A 13,913-nucleotide genomic window follows, 5' to 3' on the forward strand; every position below is an offset into this window, starting at 1 on the left:
CCCTTTGCAGCTCCCACCTTCGACTACGGGGACATGCCATCGCCGCTGAGCGAGTCGGAGAGCACCATCACGGTGCTGCTGCGGCCAGCGCAGGGCAGAGGGGCTCCCATCAGGTAGGTTGGGGCTGTGCGAGGGTGAGACCCTCACAAACGGGGTGGCACGGCATGGATGGCGGGCTCAAGCACCGAGGGAAGGGCAGGACCATCCTTTTTACAAAACTAACCTATGCCTGGCCCTTACCAGCACCTACCAGGTCATTGTCGAAGAAGACCGTCCCAAGAAGCTGAAGCGGGAGCTGAGTGGGCAGGAGTGCTTCCCGGTGCCCCTCACCTTTGATGACGCTGTGTCCCGTGGCTCTGTACACTACTTCGGGGCCGAGCTGCCTGCCAGCAGCCTCACTGAAGCCAAACCCTTCACCGTGGGGGACAACCAGACCTACAGTGGCTACTGGAACCCACCGCTGGAGCCCAAGAAGGCTTATCTCATCTATTTCCAAGCCATGAGCAACCTCAAAGGGGTGAGTAGCTGTGGGACTCTGCCTCATCCCCTGTCTGGGGTCTTGCTTGGACCAGGCAGGAGCCAAACTGGGGTCTGGGGAGGAGGGGGTCAGAAAAAATGGGGCTTGTTTTAGATTCCCCTGCCTTGGGCTGCCCCTCTGGGCTCATCCCCAGTGTCTTCCCTGGGGGGAGCTGGTGCTCTGGGTCACCCTTACGCCACACTGGGATCATGGATGGGTATCCCCTTCCTCCTGGCACTCCTGGGCTGTGCCTGTCCCCTTTCCAGTGCTGACGTCGAGTACCACTGTGGTACCTGCTGGGACCCCAACCAGCACTGGTGTGGGGAGACCACCTTCCCGGGGCTAATCCTGGCGTGGAAAAGGACCATTTGGGCAGCAAGAGCTGTGTGTGTATTACTGGGACCCACCGCTGATACAGTGGCTGCTGCAGAGAGCTCCTGGGAAGCTGCTGAGTTCTCGGGCTGCTCTCCCTGCCTGCTCCTGCCTGTTCTCTCAGCAAAGCTGTAACAGCCCCACTCCAGCAGCAACCATCACATCCCCCTGATTTCCTTCAAGTCACTGGTGGCACCACCAGGACCCCCTGGCAGTGCTTCTCAGCTTCACCTGCTCCAACAACTCCCATCCCACCCCGGGGAGCATGAGCTGTGAAAGTGAAGCAGTAGGACTGCAGCAGCATCCTCATTCTGCATGGCTCCATCTTGCTGGAAAGGTGCTGGTTTTGAATCCTTTCCTCTGCTCTGGGGTTGTTCACAGCTCGCTGGGCTGTAATTAGAGCCAAGGCGGACAGGGAGGATCTCGGCTCTGGCTTGCTTGGGCACTGCTGGATAATAACTGGTGGCTGACACTGTTTTATAGCCTTCCTGCTGGGAGGCAATGGATTTGTCCCGGCTGCAGTCAGATGTCACAAAAAAGCTGGATCCCAGCTTGGGTGTTTTGTGATTTTCATGCCAGATGGAGTAAGAAGCAGGAGAAGGAAGAGCTGGCGACCTCGGGGAGAGTGGTGCCAGAGCTGGCCCTGCCCCGGGCAGGTCTCGGTCCGAGGGCAGATGGAGCGACATTGCCAGCACTCATGTCCTGAGGGGCTGGAGGATGCTTGGGGAAGAAGGCAATCCTGCCACGACGATGCTTTCTATATTGCAGCAGAAGTTGGATGCGTGGAAAGACGGAATATTTTAGCTGAACCCATGCAAATGCTAAAGCTGTTGGAGACCTGAACTGGAAGACCTCGTGGCAACCTTGGCAGCATGCACAGAGTGCTGGGGCTTGAAAACTTTGATGAAAAAAACATCCACGAAGCTCTGAATGATGATCTAGGAGTGTTTTAGCTGTAGTTGGTGACGTGCTGATCACCTGTGGTTCGACTGGGTCTGCTGGGTCCCTCCATGGATGGTCTTGAGCTTTGCTGTCACCTCTGTGCCAGGAACGATGGTCTCAGCCAAACCTGGGGTCACTGAGGACACATCATTCACCAGCATGTCTTGGGGTGTGTGTCCCCGGGAACTCCTTCGGCTCAGTAGCAGGTTCTGCAGCACAAATCACCTGCAAACTCCCTCATTTTGGGGGTCGAAGCACCAACGGACCAGCCTTGCTCAGAGCGAGGAGCAGAGCTGCTGGGATGCTCATCAGATACTGACCCCCTCTTTTTTTCCCCTGTAGGAAACTCGGCTGAACTGTGTCCGGATTGCTCGCAAAGGTGAGTCCTTCCCTTTCCCAGCCGGTGTGATCCTGCCGAGGCTGTGGAGCTGAACCCCCGGTAGTTGGGGCTGAGCAGTGGGTGGCGTGGGTCAGGGTGCACATGATGGCTTATTACAGCCCCATCCCGTGCTCTTGTTTCCTACTTTCTTTGGTCTCTGGGTTTTTCCTTTAGTTGAGTTTTTCCTCTTAATGCTGTTACCGTGGTGGTGGTGGGAGGCCGGAGTCAGTGTTGGATGCTGAATCCAGGGATGGATTCCAGCTTATGTTGGGCGGGACAAAAGGTGGCACAAAGGAACCGTCTCACCCCATGGGAAGTGAGAGGGGGCTCACCCACAGTCATAGTGTGGCACTGCAGAGCCCTGAAATGTCTGGGTGGAATAAAATGTATTCAGAGAGCATCCTGCGGGACAAATCCCTCTGTCTTCCTTTCTGATGTTGCCAACTTGCCTGGAGCTGAGCGTTGACCCCTCCTGCCTGTCCTTGTCCCCTGGCAGCTGCCTGCAAAGAGAGCAAACGTCCCCTTGAGGTTTCGCAGCACTCGGAGGAAATGGGCCTGATCCTGGGGATCTGTGCTGGAGGGCTCATCGTCCTGATTATCCTCCTGGGAGCCATCATCGTCGTCATTCGGAAAGGGTAAGGAGACCTGGTGTCGCCCATCTGCCCCCTCCTCCTATTCCAGCCCTTCGCCACCACCCCAGCATTAACTGGGAGTTCCTGGTGGTGATACTGCTGCCCTGGGCAGACTCCAAACCTTTCCTTGAGCTGTGCCTCCATGTGCTCGTGCATCCCACTGGGCACAGTGCCCTCCTTGCTCTGTGACTCCAGGCACGTCAGGAGGCACTGGGGATACTGGGGACCTTCCTTCATCCTTTGGGCTCTGGAGCTTTGTTCCACTGTCCGTCACCCCTGTATTTTTCAGTCTTTTGCCTCTTTTTCTGCTGCTTTTTGGCTTTGTTGACCTGCATCGATGGAAATGCTTCTGGCCAGGATTGGGCTCATAGGGGCCCTGGACTGGTGCTGAGCCCAGCTGTCCCCAGCCTGCCTGCTCTCCCCCTGCTAACAACATCTGGGGGACCCTTGGGCATGCAGCTCTGCACCCCTCCAGACCATCATTACAAAAATCTGCACTAAGATACTGTCTCTGGGCTTCCCGGCTGCCTTGGCCAGCTCGGGGCTGGATCCGTCCATGTTGCTGTGTGTGGCCATGCTGGTGCCGTCCCGTGGGGGGCGGTTAGGGATGGGGCTCTGAACGGTTCTCTTGCATTGAGCTGGGGGCAGGGAGGAGGGAAAGACATTTTCATTCTTGCCCCTTCACCGAGCCCCCCTGAGATGGCAGGTGAGAGAGCAGAGAGCAGAGCCCCGGGGTGCTCAGTTCTGGGATTATGGATGGAAAAAACCCTCCAGCTGTGGCTCTCACCTAGAAAGCGGCGCAGTGTGTCCTGCTGAAATAGCTGGGCAGGCTCTGACTCTTCTCCAGGGCTCTGGTTCCTTGAGAGCACTGGGAGGAACAGTGTCCCCCCTGCTTCTGGGGCTGGGCAGGGGGCTGCCCCCAGCTCTGGGTGCCCTGCAGCGTGGGTGCTCAAACCATCCTGCATCCTCCTGGGCTTGTTTGAATGGGGAACCACCAGGCTTCCAGTGAAACACGAGCAATCCCTGGCTGAGAGCCCTCAGCTGGCTCCAGATGAGTTGTTAATATCTGGGTGCACCCTGGAGGGGAGGTTTTCCCAGGGCTCACAGTCCTTGGGGACCCCCAAACTGCTCTCCCACCCCCGTTGGAGTCCCCACACTCCCCAGACCCCTGGCTGGAGAGCTGAGTGTGGCTGGTGTGGCCATGGCTGTGGCTGTCGTGGTGGGCTTTCACTTGGGAAGCTCAGTGGGGTGGGAGGGAGGAGGGCGAGGGCTTTTCAGGACGCTCATCCCCGGGAGCGCTGGGGATGTGGCTGCTGATTTTTTGCTCGGATGCAGTGCCCTGGAAAGTAGCTTCTTACTGGTGGGCTTGAGCCAGGGGGGCTCTTAAAGCAGGGGAGAAAGAGTAATTAAATGCCTTCCCTGTGCAGGGCTTGGGATGATGGGAGGAAAGTACGTTAACAGCCAAGGGGGAGAGAAAAATAGCAGGGCACAACCTCAGCCCGTGTAAATCTGCAAAGCTCTTTATGGCTTTGTTCACCCTGAAAGGATTCTTGCTGATTTACGCCAGCTGGAAAAGCAAGGCTATAGCATCCCTGTGTGCTGTGAGGGGTGCAGGGCTGGCTGGTGGCTCCCTGCTTGCTGTTGCTCTGGGCTGATGCCCTTGTGTACAGCACGGATCTGTCCCTGATGGAGCAAATGCCAGCAGTGCTGATGTGGTTTTGGGAGTGATGCTGTGGGTGGAAGCCACGAGCGCAGCTGCTGCATTCCCACTGCCAGTGCTGCGGGGCAGGAGGAGGAGGAGGAGGAGCAGGTTTGCTTCAGCATCCCGGGTGAACCTGTTGAAGGACAAACCAGAGCTGCAAATCAGACCCGATGCTGAGGGCCCTGAATTCAGGGCTGTTGGGAAGCTGCGATGAGCTCATAAATCTCCTCCGGAGTGTTTTGCTGTTGGAAAAACACTGACGGTGGAATGGAAATGCACCCCCAGAATATTCTCACCGTTAGTAAATGGAGCACTGGAAATGATGTCGTGACCCCATCTCTCCCACTGGGGTTGCTTGGCCCCTCACCTGCTTCTGGGGGACTGCCCTACATTTTGGACATGTTTGCTGTTTGGTCTTAAAAATTGTGGAATAACCTCTCAGACAAGGGTACTATGGGCACCCCGCTGCCGGTGTGGGAGTCGTGGCCACCCCGTGAACCAGTGCTTGGGCTCTGCTGCTGGGATACCGGCTCCTGCCCGGAGTAAATAACCCATGGATGCAAAAGGGGAGCCGGGTTTCTTTACGGTGCATTTAATTTTCCAGCAGCTGAGTTGCCCCGTAAACCCCCTTCCTTATAACGGAGAAAAGCTGCTTATGCAATTTCTGCTGTTCTCTTTGTTTGCACGCTTGCCAGGAGGAACTACTATTCTTATTCCTATTACCCGTAAGTAATTGTCATTCTTTTTCTCCTTCGCCCTTCCTCCCTGGCCGCCCCCCTTGCCCTGCTACTCCAGCAAGTCCTTTTCTCTGCCGAGTACATTTTAAGGGCCTCTTTTGCTTGGGGAAAATAATGCCACTGAGCTCGTTAAGAGACTGAAGGCAGTGTAAAGGGGGAAGGGTCAGCGACTCCAGGTTAATTCTGGATTTTGGCAGTGTCTTGAAGTGTCCTGGCCCCACCAAGATGCCGACATGGGCTCAGATCCCTGCTCTGGCTTCTTGGGAGCCTGATGCTGCTGCTCAAAAACACTCAATCAGGATTTTTTTGCCTAAATGTCTGGAATTTGTGGTGTGAAGTTCTGTTCCAGTGATGGTTCCCGGGCTTTCCCAGCATCTTTGTTAGTTGCCTGATGGGGACCTTGCACAGAGGTAAAAAGCCTCCCCAGCGGTGCTGAGCATGTGCACAGTCAGGGGGGCCAGCCCATTCCTTGGGATGGAATTGGCCCCTGGTCATGGGTTTAGAGTTAAAGAATGGTTTGAGTAGGAAGGGACATTTAAATCTCATCTGGTCCAACTCCCTTGCCATGGGCAGGGACATCTTCAACTAGATCAGGTTGCTCAGAGCCCCATCCAACCTGACGCTGAATACTTCCAGGGATGGGGCATCTGCCACCTCTCTGAGCAGCCTGTGCCAGTGTCTCACCACCCTCATCATAAATTTCTTCCTTACATCTAGGCTGAATCTACCCTCTTTTAGTTTAAAACCATCACCCTTGTCCTATCACTACATGCCTATTAAAGAGTCTGTCTGCATCTTATAAGCCCCTTTAAGATTGAAAGGCAGCAATAATGTCTCCCCGGAGCCTTCTCTTCTCCTGGCTGAACAACCCCGACTCTCTCAGCCTTTCCTCACAGGAGAGGGGTTCCATCACTCTTGTAATTTTTGTGGCCATCCTCTGGACCTGCTCCAAGAGGTCCACGTCTGTCTTCTGCTTGCACTTGGACTGTGTAGCACAGGGATGCGCTTGGCATCTGGGATGGTCCGTGTTGCAGTGAGGTGGTGTGGGGCAGTGGGTGGGAAACGGGGCTGGGCGAGAGCTGGGGCTGCCCTGTGCAGCCGGCCAGGGAGAGCTTTGCTTGCACAAGGAGTGCTCCTGGCAGTTCCAGACGTTGTGAGGCATTTTGGGAAGGGGACAGGAGGGGACATGGAGGATGAGCAGCTGGAGTTGCTGCAGCCGGCAAGGGATGGTCCATGTGGTCTGTGACCGGCTTGGGGCACAGGAAGACTAAAGTGTGGTGACTGCTGGGGGAAATAATCCTTCCTGCTCCCCGAAATAATCCAAGTCCTGTATCTTTGGGGGGATTTGGCAGCACTGTCAGGTCAGTCCTACTTACGAGTGCTTCTTCCCCCTCCTCCCCATTGCATCCCCCTGCAGAAAACCCGTCAACATGACCAAAGCAACCATTAACTACCGCCACGAGAAGACACACATGATGAGTGCCATCGACAGGAGCTTCACCGACCAGAGCACGCTGCAGGAGGACGAGCGCCTGGGGCTCTCCTTCATGGACACCCACAACTATGGCAACCGGGGTAAGGACGGGGCATCCCTGCCCCCATCCAGCCACAGCAGGTGTCCCCAATAATCCCTAAATATCCCAGAAATGGCTGAAATATTTGTCCAAGCCTTAGTGGCAGGTATTGCATCTGTTTGAGCCTGATGTGTGTGGCATGTTGTGGGCTTTTCCCTGCCCTGCATAAACCTTCAAGGGCATCGATCTAATCGGTGTCTGTAGTGGCTTTTATTATCATGAGTGGCTCAAGCTGGGGCTCTGCATCTTGGCGTCTCGAAGCGGAGATCTGAGCTTGTGATTGGGAGGGTTGAGGCCATTTGTGGGCTCAAATGCTGGCTGGAGCCCTCTGAAGCTGAGTGAACTCCAACTCTTTGCTTACACTGAGGTTGAGAGCTTTGCACAAGCTTTCACCCAGCACACCCGGTGTGGCTCTGCTCTGTGGTGCTCTACACAGCCCTCGGCTTCAGAGGGTTGAAGAACCACTGTGTTCACATCTGAGGGAGACTGATAATTTAACACCCACTGGAGTATGCATTGCTGTGCTGATTTAGTTGTAAAATATCTCGTTGGATGCCCCAGTTTCAACCATATGCTAATAACATCTGTTACAGTAACTTCAAGATGCTGCTTACACACGGCTCTCCTCCACCGGCTGCGGGATTAATACACTTCCCAGCATTGTCTAATGGATAATAGAAGCCCAGAGGGCAAACTTTTCCTCCTCTTAATACATCTAGCTAGGTGTATTATTTTTTGGTTACTGTCCTTGAAATGCTCAAAGGCTGGGGGGTCTCTGAGTGGGCTGAGCTGGCGCTGCTGGTCTCCAGTTTCTTTAGGGAAGGGGGCTGTGAGGCTGGGTTCTGCTCCCACCTGCTTGTTTGCTCTGCTGCCGGCTGCTGCTCATCCCTCTGTTTGGTAGAAGGAAATGTGAGGAGCTGGGACTCTCTGTCACAGCTGGGGACAGCCTCTGCTGTGACCACCCCCTGCCTATAATCATCATTAATTAATGAACGTGAATGAATGGGCTGCTCCCTGACAGGCTGGGGGCTGTTCCCCTCCATGCCTCAGTTTCTTTGCATTTAAAAAAAGTCACCAATCTTCCTCATGGAAACTTGAGCAGGTCCTTGGCATGTGGCTGCATGGAGCTGTCAGCACCTTGCAAACGCCTGCAATTAATTTCTCATTAAAGCCAGCGGCTGGTTTGCTGTGACACGGGGCGCAGCGTGACCCTCCTGCACTGTCCCCTTGGCTCAGCCGCTCTTGTAAGGGAGATGTTTCTGGATACAAAGGTTGGAGCAGCGTCTCCTCGGGGGGAGATGGAGATGATGGAGATGGAGACTTGCTCTGTGCACCCATATTGCACCCCCACCGTGCCCATGTTGTGCGGGCAGCCAGGAGGTGCAGGCGGGGGGTGAGGGGCTGCTCCTTGCATTTGAGCAGACCAGAAAAAAAAAAAAAAAAAAAATCCCTGGGAGCTTTGCAAGTGAAATGGTATAGGTGTTTTTTAAAAGTGTTGTTAGGGGAAACCACATCCAGGATGCATCGTCTTGTAAAACTGCTTCCAGGCGGCATGTGGAGGGTGTTCCAGGGTGGGTGCTGCAGGATCTGCCCCTGCCACTTCTGGCAGCAGCAGAGATCATCGGGTTGGCGCAAACCCAATTTTCAGGATCTGGTGTGGGACCTTGCCCTGACAAACGCAGGTGAGGTCTTGGTCTGGCTCTGATGGTAATTACACAGCAAAGGCATAAACCAGGTAAATGCTGCATAAACTCCCCCATTAAACAGCAGCGAGCTCCATTTGTGTCGGTGCTGGGAATAGGCGCCGGTATCTAGCAGTGAAGAAAATTAACTGTTAAGCTGGGCTGGAGGCTTTGTCAACGCAATTTTTTCAAGTTGGGACTATGTGTGAATATTTGGGCACATAGTTCTTACTTGTCTGCATGGGAGTTAATTGCTCCCATTGATGGGAAATAAAGCTTATTAACCCCCTTAAGATCTTGCCCCCTGATTTCGAAGAGATCTGCTGTGGTCCTAAAAGGCTGTAATGGGCATTTTCAGCTTTGCGGTGTAGGAAGAGCTGCAGAGAGCACAGAGAGGGGGCTGGACTGTGGTCCAAGGCTTTGCTTCCCTGACAGCTCTGGTTCTCCCTCCTCTTCTGCAGGTGACCAGCGCAGCAGCGTGGTCAACGAGTCCAGCAGCCTGCTGGGGGGCTCCCCCCGCCGCCAGTGCGGCCGCAAAGGGTCCCCGTATCACACTGGGCAGCTCCACCCCGCTGTGCGGGTGGCGGATCTCCTCCAGCATATCAACCAGATGAAGACAGCAGAAGGCTACGGCTTCAAGCAGGAGTATGAGGTGAGAGCATCTTGTGCTGGTGTCTTGGGGAGGGCAGGAGGGAGGATGGACAAGGTGGCACAGGTAGGCTCCGTGTGCAAGGAGAGGATGCTCCAGCTCTGGAGCTGCAGTGCTCTGGGCAGCAGGAGCTGGAGCTCACAGCAATGTAGGCAGGGCTTAACAGTACGTGGGGTGTCCCTGGGTCTGGATCAAATCTCTAGTCCTGGCAGCTCAGGATTTAATCGTCAGCTTGAACAGGTCCCTGTGATGAGCCAAACCAGCTCTGCCAGCCAGCCCGCACATCTCCCATCCGCAATGCGTCATCCCACCTCTCCCCAGGGGCTGGGGATGCTTTTCCCTTCCTCAGGTCCTCCTGGGCACCACCACGCCACGTTCTGCTCTCCAACACATCTGTCCTGTGATAAGCACGGACATAGCCTAAATCCTCTGCAGTTTGTCAGCTCCCAAGACTGTGGAGAGACCCCAGGGAGAGGATGCGAGAGAGGGTGATCCCAGGGGGGAGGGAAGTTCCCACCAAGGGTTGTTGGCTGCATCGTGCCCATCCCTCCTCGCTGGGCCGGAGCACTTGTAACGGAGCACACTATTCCCTGTGCCTCTGCCACAGCGCACCCAGCAGGGTTGATTTCTCGACTCCTCAGTGTCCCACAGGTCTGGCGATTGAAATTTCCCAGTGAAATTACTGTTTAATGCTTAGTTGTTTCAAGTGCAGGAGCTTTTTTCCCCCCCCTTTCATGTATTGGACAAACCAGGGCTTGCTATAATCATTAGTGCTCCTTGAAAAGCTGCTGTATGTTCTTGCAACTAGTCATTTGAAAGCACTCAGATATTATGGGAGGGGAGAAAACATGTAATTTCCTTCCACTTTCCTCCTCTTATGCCAATCTATGAATGTTACTGTTATTACACACAAACCTATTCTGTGCTGGGGAGAGAAAGGGACTGGGGAGGTTTAGAAAAAAAACACAACCAACCCAAGGAAAAAAACAGGCGGTCTATAATTTGCTGGAAAATGGGGTATTTTGTGGATGCAACAGAAGTGTATAGCTGGCGGAGCATGCTATGGAGCTGGAGCTGGGGCTGCAGGACCCGGGTGTTGGGCTGGAGGGATCACCCTGTCTGCTCTGCTCCCCAGGGAGGTTGTGGGGCTGGGGGGGACCCCACAGTCCTGCCCTCGGGTCGTGATGGCCATCCTCTCCTTACAGAGTTTCTTTGAAGGCTGGGATGCTTCGAAGAAGAAAGACAAGACCAAAGGGAGACAGGATCATGTGTCGACATGTGAGTGTCTTTAGCAAAGGCTTAGGACAACCTGAACAGCTTGAAAGACCTTCTGGAGGGCTTTGGGGATTTTTTTGGTAGTTGTGTGGTCCCTGGAAAGGAATAAACTGTTGGGGGTTGGTTGGTCAAAGGCAGCAGAGAAGTCCTTGCTCAGCGCAGGGGTCCCAGCCTGAGAGCTCCTGTTGGGCATGAGACACTGGAGCAAACGGGAGGGCTGGAGCTGGGCAACTCTTGAGGGTGGGACATCTCGGGGTGGGGATGATGTCACTGTGATATTCTGGGTGGTGCTGGAAGGCCCCAGGGAACCTGGAGTTGTTTTCTAGTATGGACTTAGGAGAAAATGCAGCCCTGCCCTAGGGAGCTTCTGGTGTGGATGTACAGGATGAAACAAAGGGGTTAAATGATGAGATTTTGGGGCAGAAGACTGGGGAAGGGCTTGACCCCACGGGAGAGAGGGATGCTCCTCGCCAGCTCCCTCCAGTCAGCATGGCACAGCACGGCCACCTCACTCCCTGCTGCATCTCTGGTGACGTTCCTGCAGGGATGGAGGCACCAGGCCTGATGCTCTCCACCTCCCACACGCTTTGCTCTGCTGCTTTGTCCCTTCCACTCCAGCCCTGTCCAGGGCCCCAGGTGACACTTGAAAGTGGGGCAGAGCACCCCACTGTCTGGGCTCTGGCCATCCTGGTGCCATGATGGGTTGGACAGCAGGGTGCTGGAGGGTGGGACAGGGCTGGGCAGAGCTCAGGGAGATAACTGGGCTGGAAACTGCTCCCCTGTGGCTCTGCTTGTCCAACACACCATCTTCAGAAAGACCTCCACCAGCTTATTGCTCCTGAATACATCCCACCTGCCTGCGTTTTGCAGATTCATGGTGCAAAACGGTTGCAAATGGTGTCCTGGGACCTGGCAGGGTGACGTGCTGCCCTGTGCTTCTCCCCCCGGGTGCTGACGGTTCCTTCTCCCCTTGCTCTCCAGATGACCGTCACCGAGTGAAGCTGCACCCGCTGCTGGGCGACCCCAACTCCGATTACATCAACGCCAACTACATCGATGTAAGTGGGGATGGTGCCTCTCTCCGTGAGGGCTCTGGGCTGGGACAGGAGCTTCCTGTGGACCCAGTGGGCTGTCAGGGTCTGTCCCCGAAGAACCAGCAGCATTTGGAGGAGCTGAGACGGGCCAGGACGGGCTGAACCGTGTGGCCCAGAGACACATCATGATGATCCTGCCTGGTTTATTTATGTTCATCAGCAATTTCTGCTTGCTGTGTCTCTCCCTTCTCTGCTCTGCTCTGTCTCCTTTCTTCTCCCCTTTTCCATCCTCTCTTCTCCCCTTGCCTGCTCTCATGGCCATGGATCTCCCTCTTCCCTGGGCGGAGGGTGCAGAGGTTGAGGGGGCTGAAGGAGCAGCTGGGGCCTCACGCTGGGATATCCCCTGATCCTGTCAGTGTAGACCCTGGCCCGGGTGTCCCCTGAGAGCAGTGTCCCTTGTTCCCTCCAGCCATGCCAGGAGCAGGGGAGGTGCAGGGAGGCTCTGTTGGGCACAGGGCTCGAGCATCTCCTGGCAGCAGCAGCAGGTCCCACTCATCCCTCCTTTCCAGAGGATGTCATCTGACTGTGGTCTGATGCCACCGTGACGGGTTCCCTGTGCCCAAGCAGCATCCCTGTGCCTGTCCCCTGTCCCCATGTGTCCTTTCTCCCCTGTGGCTCTCCATGACCCGCTCTGGGGCTGGTACTCTAACCTGTCTCTTCAGCTGTGCCTCACTAATGTCTCTGTCTCTGATCTTTTTCTCTCAAATTTGTGTCCTAACGGGATCGTTAAGATTCGGATTAACCGAGAAGTAAGTAGATGGTTTCCCTCTCCTCCCTTCTCTCTGTTCCTGTCCCCTCCCAGGTGTTGTACTGGTTAGTGTGGCATTAAATAGCATCTGGGAGAGGCAGGCTGGGAAAATGTGTGGATAAACTTGGGGTACAGTCCAGGGAAGGGGAGGGCAAGATTTCTGCAGCGTGTTCTCCCCGGGGTGATGGGGAGCAGGGCTCGTGTGCTCAGAGGAGAGGTTGAATTCAGCCCACAGAAATCCCCCATAAAATAACCTGTGGTGGATGGAGAAGCTGCCATCGCCTCCATGTGTGTGACGTGGTTGAACTCTTCTGGACTCATGGCTGAGGAGTGGGACACTGGGTCCTTGGTCCTTTTGGCAGTGGCCTTGCTGGGACCTGCTCTTTGGGCTGGCACGTCCCGGTTAAGACTTGGGAATGTCCCCAGTAAGCGGCTGGGATGAAGGAGGGGAGCGGGGCCATTGCTCAGCACCGTGTGACTGCGGTGGGATGGGCTTCACCCATGGAGCTCCTGTGGTGGTGTTGCCGCACTCGGTGGGGATGCTGGTGGCAGCAGGAGCTGAGATCGAGCTGCTGGACCCTGGGATGCCCATGGGGTGCTGCTGGGGACTTTGGTGCAGACAGAGATAAGGGTTGCGGGATACACGAGCTTTTTGTGGGATGTGGCACACGTGCGCTCCCAGGACAGGGTGTGCTGGGTGCAGGGTGGCTGCTGAACCTCCTCCTCCTCCTGCACACCAGTGACCTGAGCGTGGCCTGGCAGCTGTGGGCAGTTGCCACCACTTGGGTGACTGGGAAATGTTTTACAGGGCTGTGCCCCAGTGCATCCCCCTCACTTGGGACTGATGTCTCTGCTTCCTTTGCAGGGCTACCACAGGTCCAACCACTTCATAGCCACACAAGGTGAGTTGCCTCCTCCCCCCCATCCCTTCAGCCTGTGGTTTGGCAGCTCCTGATTTAGCAGGCAAGTTTTGTCCCCAGGATTTAACCTTGTATGGGCAAGAAAGGGAGGGAGTGGGCCAGTTTGGGGCCAGATGGGGTGGTAGCAGTGTGGAGCAGCTCCCAATCCTCCTGCTGCCCCATGGCACTCCACAGCCCTGGGGGAAAAGGGAGCTTAAAAAGCTGTAGGGGGGGTTAGTGCTGCAGAGGCAGGAGGGGAAACACAGTGGTGTCGCAGCAGTGCCCATCCATCCCCCATGGCCTTTCCTCTGTGCCGCAGGGCCCAAGCAGGAGATGGTGTATGACTTCTGGCGCATGGTGTGGCAGGAGCACTGTTCCAGCATCGTGATGATAACCAAGCTGGTGGAGGTGGGCCGGGTAAGGACCTCATCCCATCCCTCTCCCTTGGGGCTCCAGCTCTGCCAGAAGCCTCTTCTGCAGAGCAAAAACTCCATCCCATCCTCTCCTTGCAGGTGAAATGCTCCAAATACTGGCCGGATGACTCTGAAATGTACGGGGACATCAAGATCACCCTGGTGAAGTCGGAGACGTTAGCCGAGTACGCTGTCCGCACCTTCGCTCTTGAGAGGGTACGGGTCTGCTCCCGCCAGCCACAACCTGCCCCATCCTGCCCTCGCAGGCAGAGAACTGACCGCCTTGGGCACCTCTAAC

The 13,913-nt window shown here is 55.6% G+C and overlaps 1 protein-coding gene across 1 annotated transcript in view; it reads left to right on the plus strand.

Moving 5' to 3' along the window:
* The window catches only part of PTPRU (protein tyrosine phosphatase, receptor type U), a gene marked incomplete at its 5' end in the record, with an annotated part of 52,041 nt that overhangs the window by 17,795 nt on the left and 20,333 nt on the right, over positions 1-13,913 (plus strand). Inside the window, 12 exons of the mRNA XM_026863467.1 lie at positions 11-113; positions 244-517; positions 2,174-2,210; positions 2,707-2,845; positions 5,240-5,269; positions 6,699-6,856; positions 8,999-9,189; positions 10,392-10,464; positions 11,443-11,519; positions 13,169-13,205; positions 13,522-13,619; positions 13,715-13,831. Coding sequence (XP_026719268.1) covers positions 11-113; positions 244-517; positions 2,174-2,210; positions 2,707-2,845; positions 5,240-5,269; positions 6,699-6,856; positions 8,999-9,189; positions 10,392-10,464; positions 11,443-11,519; positions 13,169-13,205; positions 13,522-13,619; positions 13,715-13,831 — 1,334 coding nt within the window. The remainder of the gene's footprint in view (positions 1-10; positions 114-243; positions 518-2,173; positions 2,211-2,706; positions 2,846-5,239; positions 5,270-6,698; positions 6,857-8,998; positions 9,190-10,391; positions 10,465-11,442; positions 11,520-13,168; positions 13,206-13,521; positions 13,620-13,714; positions 13,832-13,913) is intronic.

The sequence above is a fragment of the Athene cunicularia genome (genome assembly GCF_003259725.1).
Source record: "Athene cunicularia isolate RWA chromosome 23 unlocalized genomic scaffold, athCun1 chr23_part2, whole genome shotgun sequence".
NCBI classification, from domain to species: domain Eukaryota; kingdom Metazoa; phylum Chordata; class Aves; order Strigiformes; family Strigidae; genus Athene; species Athene cunicularia.